The sequence below is a fragment of the Salvelinus namaycush genome, chromosome 5 (assembly GCF_016432855.1).
Source record: "Salvelinus namaycush isolate Seneca chromosome 5, SaNama_1.0, whole genome shotgun sequence".
In the NCBI taxonomy this organism is placed as follows: Eukaryota; Metazoa; Chordata; class Actinopteri; order Salmoniformes; family Salmonidae; genus Salvelinus; species Salvelinus namaycush.
In genome coordinates, this window is record NC_052311.1 from 69,782,853 (window position 1) to 69,798,838 (window position 15,986).

General features: G+C 45.9%; 1 protein-coding gene across 4 annotated transcripts in view; it reads left to right on the forward strand.

The window, feature by feature from the left end:
- The window catches only part of LOC120048839 (rap guanine nucleotide exchange factor 5-like), a 72,766-nt gene that overhangs the window by 31,512 nt on the left and 25,268 nt on the right, over positions 1 to 15,986 (forward strand). For all 4 annotated transcript variants that reach the window (XR_005477046.1, XR_005477045.1, XM_038995118.1 and 1 more), the window contains one exon: positions 10,597 to 10,675. Coding sequence is in view for 2 of the 4 variants with exons in the window: in XM_038995118.1 (XP_038851046.1) it covers positions 10,597 to 10,675 (79 nt within the window). In the remaining 2 variants the exon portion in view is untranslated. The remainder of the gene's footprint in view (positions 1 to 10,596; positions 10,676 to 15,986) is intronic.

Genomic DNA, 15,986 nt, shown 5'->3' on the forward strand with positions numbered 1-15,986 from the left:
TCAACCCGCCCCAAGCTTTTGGACTTCCAAATGTCTTCTTCTCCTGTTTCCTACGTAATAATAGTGTCCGGGACACTCAAGACCTAAATATGCACTTACAAACAAACAACAAACCTATTACAGTTTTTTAACAATCACTTTGGCACTAATTTCAGAACCTTGTGGTCATTTTTCAAAACTCTAGACACAAAACTCAAAACGGTCATCACTTGTAACACAGGCTGTCCAATGTTCAAAACATTGCATTGTGCATTCATATCTTTAAAGAAACCTTGCACTTGCAGAGTCATTGGTTCAAATCACTAATTTATCATGAAATACCATAGGAACATTCATTTAGATCACCCACACACAAGATACCAATAGTTTCACTGTGTAGTTGTTCATACAATCATTAAATATTGTAGTACAAAATATGTAATACATGTTTCATTATGCTACTACACGTAAATACATCACTGTAAAAGGACTAGTAGAGAGAATACTACAGACAGTGGAATCATTGAACAAAATATGAAATTTATTGATGAAATACAATAAACTCACAACACAGGTTTCTTTGAATCAAAGCAAAAATAATTAGCTACAAAAAAAGAAAAAAACTACAGTAAAACGTCAACGGCAGTGTTCCTCACCTGGCTTACTGTAAAAAGCAAAACAAAGGATTGATTACTGTACTTCTATATTTCCATCAACCCTGTCTTGTGGATTTGGCCACAGGTTCTCATCCACATCACAATGGATGTTTTCATTAGCCAAACATCTTGGGAAGAATGGCGAATCCAGGCCTGACACTGGTCTGCCGTGATGTCATTGCATGCGTCATCCATGGCTGGAGAAGGGTGGCTTGTTCGTGAGGGCGCCTATCATATACCTTCCACCTCCATGTGGAGAAAAATCCTCAATCAGGTTAAGGAAAGGAGAGTATGGGGGTAAGCACAGGGTGGTAAATTGTGGATGGGCCTGAAACCATGCTTGCACCATTTGAGCATGGTGGAACCTGACATTATCCCACACAATGACATAGGTCATGCCATCAGCTCTACAGACCTGATTTAGCATCATCAAGGACGATTACATTCGAACAGCGAATCATGTGGCTGCCTGCAACTCAATATATAGAGTATATAGAGTAGAGAGCTTTAGATGTTGTTCCACCAAACATTAGAACGGGCAAGATGCGTAATCTAAGCAACTTTGACCGTGGTATGATTGTTGATGCCACACATGGTGATTCCAGCATCTCAGAAACAGCTGCCTTCCTGGGGTTTTACGCACTACAGTCTCTAGAGTTTACAGAGAATGGTGCGATAAACAAAACACATTCACTGAGCGGCAGTTCTGTGGGCAAAACCACCTTGTTAATGAGAGAGGTCAGAGGAGAATGTCCAGACTCATTCAAGCTAACAGAAAGGCCACAAACGCTCAAATAACAGCTGTTTAAAACAGTGGTGTACAGAATGGCATCTCTTAACGTACAACACCGTGAATAATTCAGGCTGTTGTGGAGGCAAAAGGCGGTCCTACCCAGTACTAGATAGGTGTACCTAATAAAGTGGCCGGTGAGTGTACAGTAATGTCAAATCTGAAAACATGGTCTGGAAAAGTGGTACATGGGACCATAGAAACAGTGTCTGATAAAGAATGATGATGAAATATTACATTCATAGATAATGTAGTCCAATTGGTTCATGTTCCACGGTAATTGGTGTCAATGGATCTCGTTATCCTGAAACTTTCATGTTCTAAATATGGAATATTGTTCGTCAGTTTCCGTAAAACTATGCATTAAGAGTAACGCAACAGTTACTTATCATTTTGAGCAGTTGTATCAATTGATAGTTAGATCATTGTAATGAAATGAAGACAGTCATCTCAGATGTAATGTGTGAATTGCATTTTGAAATGGTAATACTTTGATGTTAAGTTGTCATTTTGAACAGGTGATTTTAGTTCAATGAACAAATTATCTTATCTTTATGTGTATTGTATCCAAGCAATTGGAAAAAGTGTTAGAGTTTTGAAAAATTTGCATTTTGATAATTGGTTGTGAGTTTTGTGTCTAGAGTTTTGAAAAATGACACCAAGGTTTCCCGAAATTAGTGCCAAAGTGATTGTAAAAATCCAATGCCACTGACAAACACAGCAAATAATCATGGACTAGTTCTCTGATGAGATCCCTTGAAATTCCTCTCAAATGGAACGGTTTATTTTCACAATGGTGCACTTTCACCAAAGAAACACACAACAAATGATAAACAAAACCCACAATGAATTGATTTTTTAGCTGAGTTGGTATATTCACATTGACAAATCTGTTCATTAGATCACGTTCAGAGACATTGTTAATAATGAAATCAAAGCATATATCTAGGGTTGACATGTCCTGTGACCTTGAGATGTCTGCACACAAGGACGCAGCAACGTCAATGTTGCTTGTAAACACATTAAAGCAATGGGTTAAGACTTAGCAAATATCAGATAGCCACAACAGCATTGGAAATATAATTTGATTTAGAGCATCGACTGCACCGGCGGTTAGAGAGTCAGGCAGCAGGTTGACAACGTATTGCCTTATCTTCCCCTGGTACTTCTTGTAGCAGACAGAGAACAGCCAGTATACAGTAACGTGAGGCTACAGGGGAAGGAGAGAGTCAAGCAGCAGGTTGACAACGTATTGCCTTATCTTCCCTGGTACTTCCTGTAGCAGACAGAGAACAGCCAGTATACAGTAACGTGAGGCTACAGGGGAAGGAGAGAGTCAGGCAGCAGGTTGACAACGTATTGCCTTATCTTCCCTGGTACTTCCTGTAGCAGACAGAGAACAGCCAGTATACAGTAACGTGAGGCTACAGGGGAAGGAGAGAGTCAAGCAGCAGGTTGACAACGTATTGCCTTATCTTCCCTGGTACTTCCTGTAGCAGACAGAGAACAGCCAGTATACAGTAACGTGAGGCTACAGGGGAAGGAGAGTCAGGCAGCAGGTTGACAACGTATTGCCTTATCTTCCCGGGTACTTCCTGTAGCAGACAGAGAACAGCCCAGTATACAGTAACGTGAGGCTACAGGGGAAGGAGAGAGTCAAGCAGCAGGTTGACAACGTATTGCCTTATCTTCCCTGGTACTTCCTGTAGCAGACAGAGAACAGCCAGTATACAGTAACGTGAGGCTACAGGGGAAGGAGAGAGTCAGGCAGCAGGTTGACAACGTATTGCCTTATCTTCCCTGGTACTTCCTGTAGCAGACAGAGAACAGACAGTATACAGTAACGTGAGGCTACAGGGGAAGGAGAGAGTCAGGCAGCAGGTTGACAACGTATTGCCTTATCTTCCCCTGGTACTTCCTGTAGCAGACAGAGAACAGCCAGTATACAGTAACTGTGAGGCTACAGGGGAAGGAGAGAGTCAGGCAGCAGGTTGACAACGTATTGCCTTATCTTCCCCTGGTACTTCCTGTAGCAGACAGAGAACAGCCAGTATACAGTAACGTGAGGCTACAGGGGAAGGAGAGAGTCAGGCAGCAGGTTGACAATGTATTGCCTTATCTTCCCTGGTACTTCCTGTAGCAGACAGAGAACAGCCAGTATACAGTAACGTGAGGCTACAGGGGAAGGAGAGAGTCAAGCAGCAGGTTGACAACGTATTGCCTTATCTTCCCTGGTACTTCCTGTAGCAGACAGAGAACAGCCAGTATACAGTAACGTGAGGCTACAGGGGAAGGAGAGAGTCAAGCAGCAGGTTGACAACGTATTACCTTATCTTCCCTGGTACTTCCTGTAGCAGACAGAGAACAGCCAGTATACAGTAACGTGAGGCTACAGGGGAAGGAGAGAGTCAGGCAGCAGGTTGACAACGTATTGCCTTATCTTCCCTGGTACTTCCTGTAGCAGACAGAGAACAGCCAGTATACAGTAACGTGAGGCTACAGGGGAAGGAGAGAGTCAGGCAGCAGGTTGACAACGTATTACCTTATCTTCCCTGGTACTTCCTGTAGCAGACAGAGAACAGCCAGTATACAGTAACGTGAGGCTACAGGGGAAGGAGAGAGTCAGGCAGCAGGTTGACAACGTATTGCCTTATCTTCCCTGGTACTTCCTGTAGCAGACAGAGAACAGCCAGTATACAGTAACGTGAGGCTACAGGGGAAGGAGAGAGTCAGGCAGCAGGTTGACAACGTATTGCCTTATCTTCCCCTGGTACTTCCTGTAGCAGACAGAGAACAGCCAGTATACAGTAACGTGAGGCTACAGGGGAAGGAGAGAGTCAGGCAGCAGGTTGACAACGTATTGCCTTATCTTCCCTGGTACTTCCTGTAGCAGACAGAGAACAGCCAGTATACAGTAACGTGAGGCTACAGGGGAAGGAGAGAGTCAGGCAGCAGGTTGACAACGTATTGCCTTATCTTCCCTGGTACTTCCTGTAGCAGACAGAGAACAGACAGTATACAGTAACGTGAGGCTACAGGGGAAGGAGAGAGTCAGGCAGCAGGTTGACAACGTATTGCCTTATCTTCCCTGGTACTTCCTGTAGCAGACAGAGAACAGCCAGTATACAGTAACGTGAGGCTACAGGGGAAGGAGAGAGTCAGGCAGCAGGTTGACAATGTATTGCCTTATCTTCCCTGGTACTTCCTGTAGCAGACAGAACAGCCAGTATACAGTAACGTGAGGCTACAGGGGAAGGAGAGAGTCAGGCAGCAGGTTGACAACGTATTGCCTTATCTTCCCCTGGTACTTCCTGTAGCAGACAGAGAACAGCCAGTATACAGTAACGTGAGGCTACAGGGGAAGGAGAGAGTCAAGCAGCAGGTTGACAACGTATTGCCTTATCTTCCCCTGGTACTTCCTGTAGCAGACAGAGAACAGCCAGTATACAGTAACGTGAGGCTACAGGGGAAGGAGAGAGTCAGGCAGCAGGTTGACAACGTATTGCCTTATCTTCCCTGGTACTTCCTGTAGCAGACAGAGAACAGCCAGTATACAGTAACGTGAGGCTACAGGGGAAGGAGAGAGTCAAGCAGCAGGTTGACAACGTATTGCCTTATCTTCCCTGGTACTTCCTGTAGCAGACAGAGAACAGACAGTATACAGTAACGTGAGGCTACAGGGGAAGGAGAGAGTCAAGCAGCAGGTTGACAACGTATTGCCTTATCTTCCCCTGGTACTTCCTGTAGCAGACAGAGAACAGCCCAGTATACAGTAACGTGAGGCTACAGGGGAAGGAGAGAGTCAGGCAGCAGGTTGACAACGTATTGCCTTATCTTCCCTGGCACTTCCTGTAGCAGACAGAGAACAGCCAGTATACAGTAACGTGAGGCTACAGGGGAAGGAGAGAGTCAGGCAGCAGGTTGACAACGTATTACCTTATCTTCCCTGGTACTTCCTGTAGCAGACAGAGAACAGACAGTATACAGTAACGTGAGGCTACAGGGGAAGGAGAGAGTCAGGCAGCAGGTTGACAACGTATTGCCTTATCTTCCCTGGTACTTCCTGTAGCAGACAGAGAACAGACAGTATACAGTAACGTGAGGCTACAGGGGAAGGAGAGTCATTGGACATAGCTTAAGTATCCAGGGAACAAATGAAAATGGAACAATCATCATTGGAAAGCGTGTGAGTCATGACCTGAGTAACTTAGAATAACGATGAGTCGACTACGAGGTCAGGACCAGTAGAAAGATCAACTTACACACATTGTGATCCTCTCTCAATCTCTCTCTCTGTCAACCTGTGTTCCAATCTTGTGTTCATTCATTAACATTCTTATTTACAAAGTCTATAGTCAGTGTCCCAAATGGGACCCTATTCCCTATATGGGCCCTGGTCAAAAGTAGAACACTAGGGAAAAGGTTGCCATTTGGGACGGGCTCTATATGTGTTCCAGAGTAATTTTCACATTGCACAAGGATCTTTCACTGATTGTTAGGAGTCATTACTTTCACTGGGTGAGACCTGTCACCCTTATCTAATTAAAATCCTTTTGACTTAATGATTTCTTTCAGCCAATGTGCTTTTGCATATTGATATCACAACACTGAGACATTGTGTAGGGGATATATATATATATAGTCATACATTCTCTGCATGGGGGATGCTTTTCTCAATGATTATATTCATATATTCAAATGTTACTTTTTTCCCCACAATGCATTGGGGTTGCCAGATTGGTTCTTATTTTGTGTCCATCCACAGGTTTGCTAATATGTTTTACACATTGCTCACTGAATACATTCATTTCAATAGACAATGTAGTGATTGAAAACCTTCATGGTGTTCTTCCAGGTCAGTACTAAATGAGCTGGAGACAGTGTGAACACAGAGAGGCTGTAGGTGGAGCAGAGAGCTGGACACAGTGTGAACACAGAGAGGCTGTAGGTGGAGCAGAGAGCTGGACACAGTGTGAACACAGAGAAGCTGTAGGTGGAGCAGAGAGCTGGACACAGTGTGAACACAGAGAGGCTGTAGGTGGAGCAGAGAGCTGGACACAGTGTGAACACAGAGAGGCTGTAGGTGGAGCAGAGAGCTGGACACAGTGTGAACACAGAGAGGCTGTAGGTGGAGCAGAGAGCTGGACACAGTGTGAACATAGAGAGGCTGTAGGTGGAGCAGAGAGCTGGACACAGTGGGAACACAGAGAGGCTGTAGGTGGAGCAGAGAGCTGGACACAGTGGGAACACAGAGAGGCTGTAGGTGGAGCAGAGAGCTGGACACAGTGTGAACACAGAGAGGCTGTAGGTGGAGCAGAGAGCTGGACACAGTGTGAACACAGAGAGGCTGTAGGTGGAGCAGACAGCTGGACACAGTGGGAACACAGAGAGGCTGTAGGTGGAGCAGAGAGCTGGACACAGTGGGAACACAGAGAGGCTGTAGGTGGAGCAGAGAGCTGGACACAGTGTGAACACAGAGAGGCTGTAGATTGAGCAGAGAGCTGGACACAGTGGGAACACAGAGAGGCTGTAGGTGGAGCAGAGAGCTGGACAGTGTGAACACAGAGAGCCTGTAGGTGGAGCAGAGACCTGGACACAGTGTGAACACAGAGAGGCTGTAGGTGGAGCAGAGAGCTGGACACAGTGTGAACACGGAGAGGCTGTAGGTGGAGCAGAGAGCTGGACACAGTGTGAACACAGAGAGGCTGTAGGTGGAGCAGAGAGCTGGACACAGTGGGAACACAGAGAGGCTGTAGGTGGAGCAGAGAGCTGGACACAGTGTGAACACAGAGAGGCCGTAGGTGGAGCAGAGAGCTGGACACAGTGGGAATACAGAGAGGCCGTAGGTGGAGCAGAGAGCTGGACACAGTGTGAACACAGAGAGGCCGTAGGTGGAGCAGAGAGCTGGACACAGTGGGAATACAGAGAGGCCGTAGGTGGAGCAGAGAGCTGGACACAGTGGGAACACAGAGAGGCCGTAGGTGGAGCAGAGAGCTGGACACAGTTTGAACACAGAGAGGCTGTAGGTGGAGCAGAGAGCTGGACACAGTGGGAACACAGAGAGGCTGTAGATGGAGCAGAGAGCTGGACACAGTTTGAACACAGAGAGGCTGTAGGTGGAGCAGAGAGCTGGACACAGTGGGAATACAGAGAGGCTGTAGGTGGAGCAGAGAGCTGGACACAGTGGGAATACAGAGAGGCCGTAGGTGGAGCAGAGAGCTGGACACAGTGTGAACACAGAGAGGCTGTAGGTGGAGCAGAGAGCTGGACACAGTGTGAACACAGAGAGGCTGTAGGTGGAGCAGAGAGCTGGACACAGTGGGAACAGAGAGAGGCTGTAGGTGGAGCAGAGAGCTGGACACAGTGTGAACACAGAGAGGCTGTAGGTGGAGCAGAGAGCTGGACACAGTGTGAACACAGAGAGGCTGTAGGTGGAGCAGAGAGCTGGACACAGTGTGAACACAGAGAGGCTGTAGGTGGAGCAGAGAGCTGGACAGGAACAGAGGCTGTAGGTGGAGCAGAGAGCTGGACACAGTGTGAACACAGAGAGGCTGTAGGTGGAGCAGAGAGCTGGACACAGTGTGAACACAGAGAGGCTGTAGGTGGAGCAGAGAGCTGGACACAGTGTGAACACAGAGAGGCTGTAGGTGGAGCAGAGAGCTGGACACAGTGTGAACACAGAGAGGCTGTAGGTGGAGCAGAGAGCTGGACACAGTGTGAACACAGAGAGGCTGTAGGTGGAGCAGAGAGCTGGACACAGTGTGAACACAGAGAGGCTGTAGGTGGAGCAGAGAGCTGGACACAGTGTGAACACAGAGAGGCTGTAGGTGGAGCAGAGAGCTGGACACAGTGTGAACACAGAGAGGCTGTAGGTGGAGCAGAGAGCTGGACACAGTGTGAACACAGAGAGGCTGTAGGTGGAGCAGAGAGCTGGACACAGTGTGAACACAGAGAGGCTGTAGGTGGAGCAGAGAGCTGGACACAGTGTGAACACAGAGAGGCTGTAGGTGGAGCAGAGAGCTGGACACAGTGTGAACACAGAGAGGCTGTAGGTGGAGCAGAGAGCTGGACACAGTGTGAACACAGAGAGGCTGTAGGTGGAGCAGAGAGCTGGACACAGTGTGAACACAGAGAGGCTGTAGGTGGAGCAGAGAGCTGGACACAGTGTGAACACAGAGAGGCTGTAGGTGGAGCAGAGAGCTGGACACAGTGTGAACACAGAGAGGCTGTAGGTGGAGCAGAGAGCTGGACACAGTGTGAACACAGAGAGGCTGTAGGTGGAGCAGAGAGCTGGACACAGTGTGAACACAGAGAGGCTGTAGGTGGAGCAGAGAGCTGGACACAGTGGGAACACAGAGAGGCTGTAGGTGGAGCAGAGAGCTGGACACAGTGGGAACACAGAGAGGCTGTAGGTGGAGCAGAGAGCTGGACACAGTGTGAACACAGAGAGGCTGTAGGTGGAGCAGAGAGCTGGACACAGTGTGAACACAGAGAGGCTGTAGGTGGAGCAGAGAGCTGGACACAGTGTGAACACAGAGAGGCTGTAGGTGGAGCAGAGAGCTGGACACAGTGTGAACACAGAGAGGCTGTAGGTGGAGCAGAGAGCTGGACACAGTGTGAACACAGAGAGGCTGTAGGTGGAGCAGAGAGCTGGACACAGTGGGAACACAGAGAGGCTGTAGGTGGAGCAGAGAGCTGGACACAGTGTGAACACAGAGAGGCTGTAGGTGGAGCAGAGAGCTGGACACAGTGTGAACACAGAGAAGCTGTAGGTGGAGCAGAGAGCTGGACACAGTGTGAACACAGAGAGGCTGTAGGTGGAGCAGAGAGCTGGACACAGTGTGAACACAGAGAGGCTGTAGGTGGAGCAGAGAGCTGGACACAGTGTGAACACAGAGAGGCTGTAGGTGGAGCAGAGAGCTGGACACAGTGTGAACACAGAGAGGCTGTAGGTGGAGCAGAGAGCTGGACACAGTGTGAACACAGAGAGGCTGTAGGTGGAGCAGAGAGCTGGACACAGTGTGAACACAGAGAGGCTGTAGGTGGAGCAGAGAGCTGGACACAGTGTGAACACAGAGAGGCTGTAGGTGGAGCAGAGAGCTGGACACAGTGTGAACACAGAGAGGCTGTAGGTGGAGCAGAGAGCTGGACACAGTGTGAACACAGAGAGGCTGTAGGTGGAGCAGAGAGCTGGACACAGTGTGAACACAGAGAGGCTGTAGGTGGAGCAGAGAGCTGGACGGCGTTGGAGCCAACCGTAACAGGCGGTGGGAGGAATTTAGATTCATATAGGAAAAGAAGAACTTTACAAAAGATGTCAGAGGGTGGAATTCACTTTTCATTTTTTTAATTTATGAGCACATTTTTGTATGGTCTGCATCTTTAAGTAGACTACTGACACTTGAATGTAGCTTTAATGATTATACAATCTCGGTTTGGTCATTCATAATTTAAAATGTTTAATAAATGTATTCAATTTATTAATACATTAATTCATGAATTAATACAATTCAATCCAATTACATTGGATTTGAATCAGTTTTAGCAGTGGTGTAAAGTACTTAAATAAAAATACTTTAAAGTACTACTTTAGTAAGTTAGTTTTTTGGAGTATCTGTAATTCACTTTACCATTTATAATTTTGGCAACTTTTACCGCACTACATTCATAAAGAAAATAATGTACTTTTTACTCCGTACATTTTTCCCTGATACCCAAAAGTACTCGTTACATTTTGACAGGAAAATTGTCCAATTCACACACTTATCAAGAGAATATCCCTGGTCATCCCTACTGCCTCTGATCTGGCAGACTCACGAAACACAAAGGCTTTGTTTGTAAATTATGTCTTGGAATATTGAAGTGTACCCCTAGCTATCTGGAAATACAATTTTAAAAAACAAGAAAATTGTTCTGTCTGGTCGCTTAATATAAGGAATTTGAAATGATTTATACTTTTACTTTTGATACTTAAGTATATTTAAAACCAAATACTTTTAGACTTTTACACAAATAATATTTTACTGGGTGATTTTCACTTTTACTTGAGTCATTTTCTATTAAGGTTTCTTTACTTTTACTACAGTATTACAATTGAGTACTTTTTCCACCACTGAGTTTTAGCCAGTTCTATTGGATGCTGTTGTAAATGATGTGTTTCCTGTTTTACAGAGCCTCTCCTGGATGACTTCCTGCTGACATACCTGGTGTTCATGTCAACCAGTGATCTGTGTCAGGCTCTCCTGGGACAATATCCTTCTACTTCAGGCTGTGGTGGTCACCTCTAGACTACAGTATACTACCCTTACCTCTAGACTACAGTACACCACCCAAACCTCTAGACTACAGTACACCACCCTTACCTCTAGACTACAGTACACCACCCTAACCTCTAGACTACAGTACACAACCCTAACCTCTAGACTACAGTACACAACCCGTACCACTAGACTACAGTACACCACCCTAACCTCTAGACTACAGTACACAACCCTAACCTCTAGACTACAGTACACCACCCTAACCTCTAGACTACAGTACCTTACATCTAGACTACAGTACACCACCCTAACCTCTAGACTACAGTACCTTACATCTAGACTACAGTACACAACCCTAACCTCTAGACTACAGTACACAACCCTAACCTCTAGACTACAGTACACAACCCTAACCTCTAGACTACAGTACACAACCCTAACCTCTAGACTACAGTACACAACCCTAACCTCTAGACTACAGTACCTTACATCTAGACTACAGTACACCACCCTAACCTCTAGACTACAGTACACAACCCTAACCTCTAGACTACAGTACACCACCCTAACCTCTAGACTACAGTACACAACCCTAACCTCTAGATTACAGTACACCACCCTAACCTCTAGACTACAGTACACAACCCTTACCTCTAGATTACAGTACACCACCCTAACCTCTAAACTATAGTACACAACCCTAACCTCTAGACTACAGTACCTTACATCTAGACTACAGTACACCACCCTAACCTCTAGACTACAGTACCTTACATCTAGACTACAGTACACCACCCTAACCTCTAGACTACAGTACACCACCCTAACCTCTAGACTACAGTACACAACCCTAACCTCTAGACTACAGTACCTTACATCTAGACTACAGTACACCACCCTAACCTCTAGACTACAGTACACAACCCTAACCTCTAGACTACAGTACCTTACATCTAGACTACAGTACACCACCCTAACCTCTAGACTACAGTACCTTACATCTAGACTACAGTACACCACCCTAACCTCTAGACTACAGTACCTTACATCTAGACTACAGTACACCACCCTAACCTCTAGACTACAGTACCTTACATCTAGACTACAGTACACCACCCTAACCTCTAGACTACAGTACCTTACATCTAGACTACAGTACACAACCCTAACCTCTAGACTACAGTACACAACCCTAACCTCTAGACTACAGTACACAACCCTAACCTCTAGACTACAGTACCTTACATCTAGACTACAGTACACCACCCTAACCTCTAAACTACAGTACACCACCCTAACCTCTAGATTACAGTACACAACCCTAACCTCTAGACTACAGTACCTTACCTCTAGATTACAGTACACAACCCTAACCTCTAGACTACAGTACACCACCCTAACCTCTAGACTACAGTACACCACCCTAACCTCTAGACTACAGTACCTTACATCTAGACTACAGTACACCACCCTAACCTCTAGACTACAGTACACAACCCTAACCTCTAGACTACAGTACCTTACATCTAGACTACAGTACACCACCCTAACCTCTAGACTACAGTACCTTACCTCTAGACTACAGTACACCACCCTAACCTCTAGACTACAGTACCTTACATCTAGACTACAGTACACCACCCTAACCTCTAGACTACAGTACACAACCCTATCCTCTAGACTACAGTACCTTACATCTAGACTACAGTACACCACCCTAACCTCTAGACTACAGTACCTTACATCTAGACTACAGTACACCACCCTAACCTCTAGACTACAGTACCTTACATCTAGACTACAGTACACCACCCTAACCTCTAGACTACAGTACACAACCCTAACCTCTAGACTACAGTACCTTACATCTAGACTACAGTACACCACCCTAACCTCTAGACTACAGTACCTTACATCTAGACTACAGTACACAACCCTAACCTCTAGACTACAGTACCTTACCTCTAGACTACAGTACACAACCCTAACCTCTAGACTACAGTACCTTACATCTAGATTACAGTACACCACCCTAACCTCTAGACTACAGTACCTTACATCTAGACTACAGTACACCACCCTAACCTCTAGACTACAGTACACAACCCTAACCTCTAGACTACAGTACACAACCCTAACCTCTAGACTACAGTACACAACCCTAACCTCTAGACTACAGTACCTTACATCTAGACTACAGTACACAACCCTAACCTCTAGACTACAGTACACCACCCTAACCTCTAGACTACAGTACACAACCCTTACCTCTAGATTACAGTACACCACCCTAACCTCTAGATTACAGTACACAACCCTAACCTCTAGACTACAGTACCTTACATCTAGACTACAGTACACCACCCTAACCTCTAGACTACAGTACACCACCCTAACCTCTAGACTACAGTACCTTACATCTAGACTACAGTACACCACCCTAACCTCTAGGCTACAGTACACAACCCTAACCTCTAGACTACAGTACACCACCCTAACCTCTAGACTACAGTACCTTACCTCTAGACTACAGTACACCACCCTAACCTCTAGACTACAGTACACCACCCTAACCTCTAGACTACAGTACCTTACCTCTAGACTACAGTACAAGACCCTTCCCTCTAGACTACAATATACCACCCTTACCTCTAGACTACAGTACCAAACCTCTAGGCTACAGTACACAACCCTTACCTTTAGACTACAGTACCTTACCTACAGTACCTTACCTCTAGACTACAGTACCTTACCTCACCCCTAGACTACAGCACCTTACCTCACCCCTAGACTACAGCACCTTACCTCACCCCTAGACTACAGCACCTTACCTCACCCCTAGACTACAGCACCTTACCTCACCCCTAGACTACAGCACCTTACCTCACCTCTAGACTACAGTACCTTACCTCACCTCTAGACTACAGTACCTTACCTCACCTCTAGACTACAGTACCTTACCTCACCCCTAGACTACAGCACCTTACCTCACCCCTAGACTACAGCACCTTAACTCATCTCTAGACTACAGTACCTTACCCCTAGACTACAGTACCTTACCTCACCCCTAGACTACAGTACCTTACCTCACCCCTAGACTACAGCACCTTACCTCACCCCTAGACTACAGCACCTTACCTTACCTCTAGACTACAGTATACTACCCTTACCTCTAGACTACAGTACACCACCCAAACCTCTAGACTACAGTACACCACCCTTACCTCTAGACTACAGTACACCACCCAAACCTCTAGACTACAGTACACAACCCTAACCTCTAGACTACAGTACACAACCCGTACCACTAGACTACAGTACACCACCCTAACCTCTAGACTACAGTACACAACCCTAACCTCTAGACTACAGTACACAACCCTAACCTCTAGACTACAATACACAACCCTAACCTCTAGACTACAGTACACAACCCTAACCTCTAGACTACAGTACCTTACATCTAGACTACAGTACACCACCCTAACCTCTAGACTACAGTACCTTACATCTAGACTACAGTACACCACCCTAACCTCTAGACTACAGTACCTTACATCTAGACTACAGTACACAACCCTAACCTCTAGACTACAGTACACAACCCTAACCTCTAGACTACAGTACACCACCCTAACCTCTAGACTACAGTACACAACCCTAACCTCTAGACTACAGTACCTTACATCTAGACTACAGTACACCACCCTAACCTCTAGACTACAGTACACAACCCTAACCTCTAGATTACAGTACACCACCCTAACCTCTAGACTACAGTACACAACCCTTACCTCTAGATTACAGTACACCACCCTAACCTCTAAACTACAGTACACAACCCTAACCTCTAGACTACAGTACCTTACATCTAGACTACAGTACACCACCCTAACCTCTAGACTACAGTACCTTATATCTAGACTACAGTACACCACCCTAACCTCTAGACTACAGTACCTTACATCTAGACTACAGTACACCACCCTAACCTCTAGACTACAGTACACCACCCTAACCTCTAGACTACAGTACCTTACATCTAGACTACAGTACACCACCCTAACCTCTAGACTACAGTACACAACCCTAACATCTAGACTACAGTACCTTACATCTAGACTACAGTACACCACCCTAACCTCTAGACTACAGTACCTTACATCTAGACTACAGTACACCACCCTAACCTCTAGACTACAGTACCTTACATCTAGACTACAGTACACCACCCTAACCTCTAGACTACAGTACCTTACATCTAGACTACAGTACACCACCCTAACCTCTAGACTACAGTACCTTACATCTAGACTACAGTACACAACCCTAACCTCTAGACTACAGTACACAACCCTAACCTCTAGACTACAGTACACCACCCTAACCTCTAGACTACAGTACACAACCCTAACCTCTAGACTACAGTACCTTACCTCTAGATTACAGTACACAACCCTAACCTCTAGACTACAGTACACCACCCTAACCTCTAGACTACAGTACACCACCCTAACCTCTAGACTACAGTACACAACCCTAACCTCTAGATTACAGTACACAACCCTAACCTCTATACTACAGTACCTTACCTCTAGACTACAGTACACCACCCTAACCTCTAGACTACAGTACCTTACATCTAGACTACAGTACACCACCCTAACCTCTAGACTACAGTACACAACCCTAACCTCTAGACTACAGTACCTTACATCTAGACTACAGTACACCACCCTAACCTCTAGACTACAGTACCTTACCTCTAGACTACAGTACACCACCCTAACCTCTAGACTACAGTACCTTACATCTAGACTACAGTACACCACCCTAACCTCTAGACTACAGTACACAACACTATCCTCTAGACTACAGTACCTTACATCTAGACTACAGTACACCACCCTAACCTCTAGACTACAGTACCTTACATCTAGACTACAGTACACCACCCTAACCTCTAGACTACAGTACCTTACATCTAGACTACAGTACACCACCCTAACCTCTAGACTACAGTACACAACCCTAACCTCTAGACTACAGTACCTTACATCTAGACTACAGTACACCACCCTAACCTCTAGACTACAGTACCTTACATCTAGACTACAGTACACAACCCTAACCTCTAGACTACAGTACCTTACCTCTAGACTACAGTACACAACCCTAACCTCTAGACTACAGTACCTTACATCTAGACTACAGTACACCACCCTAACCTCTAGACTACAGTACCTTACATCTAGACTACAGTACACCACCCTAACCTCTAGACTACAGTACACAACCCTA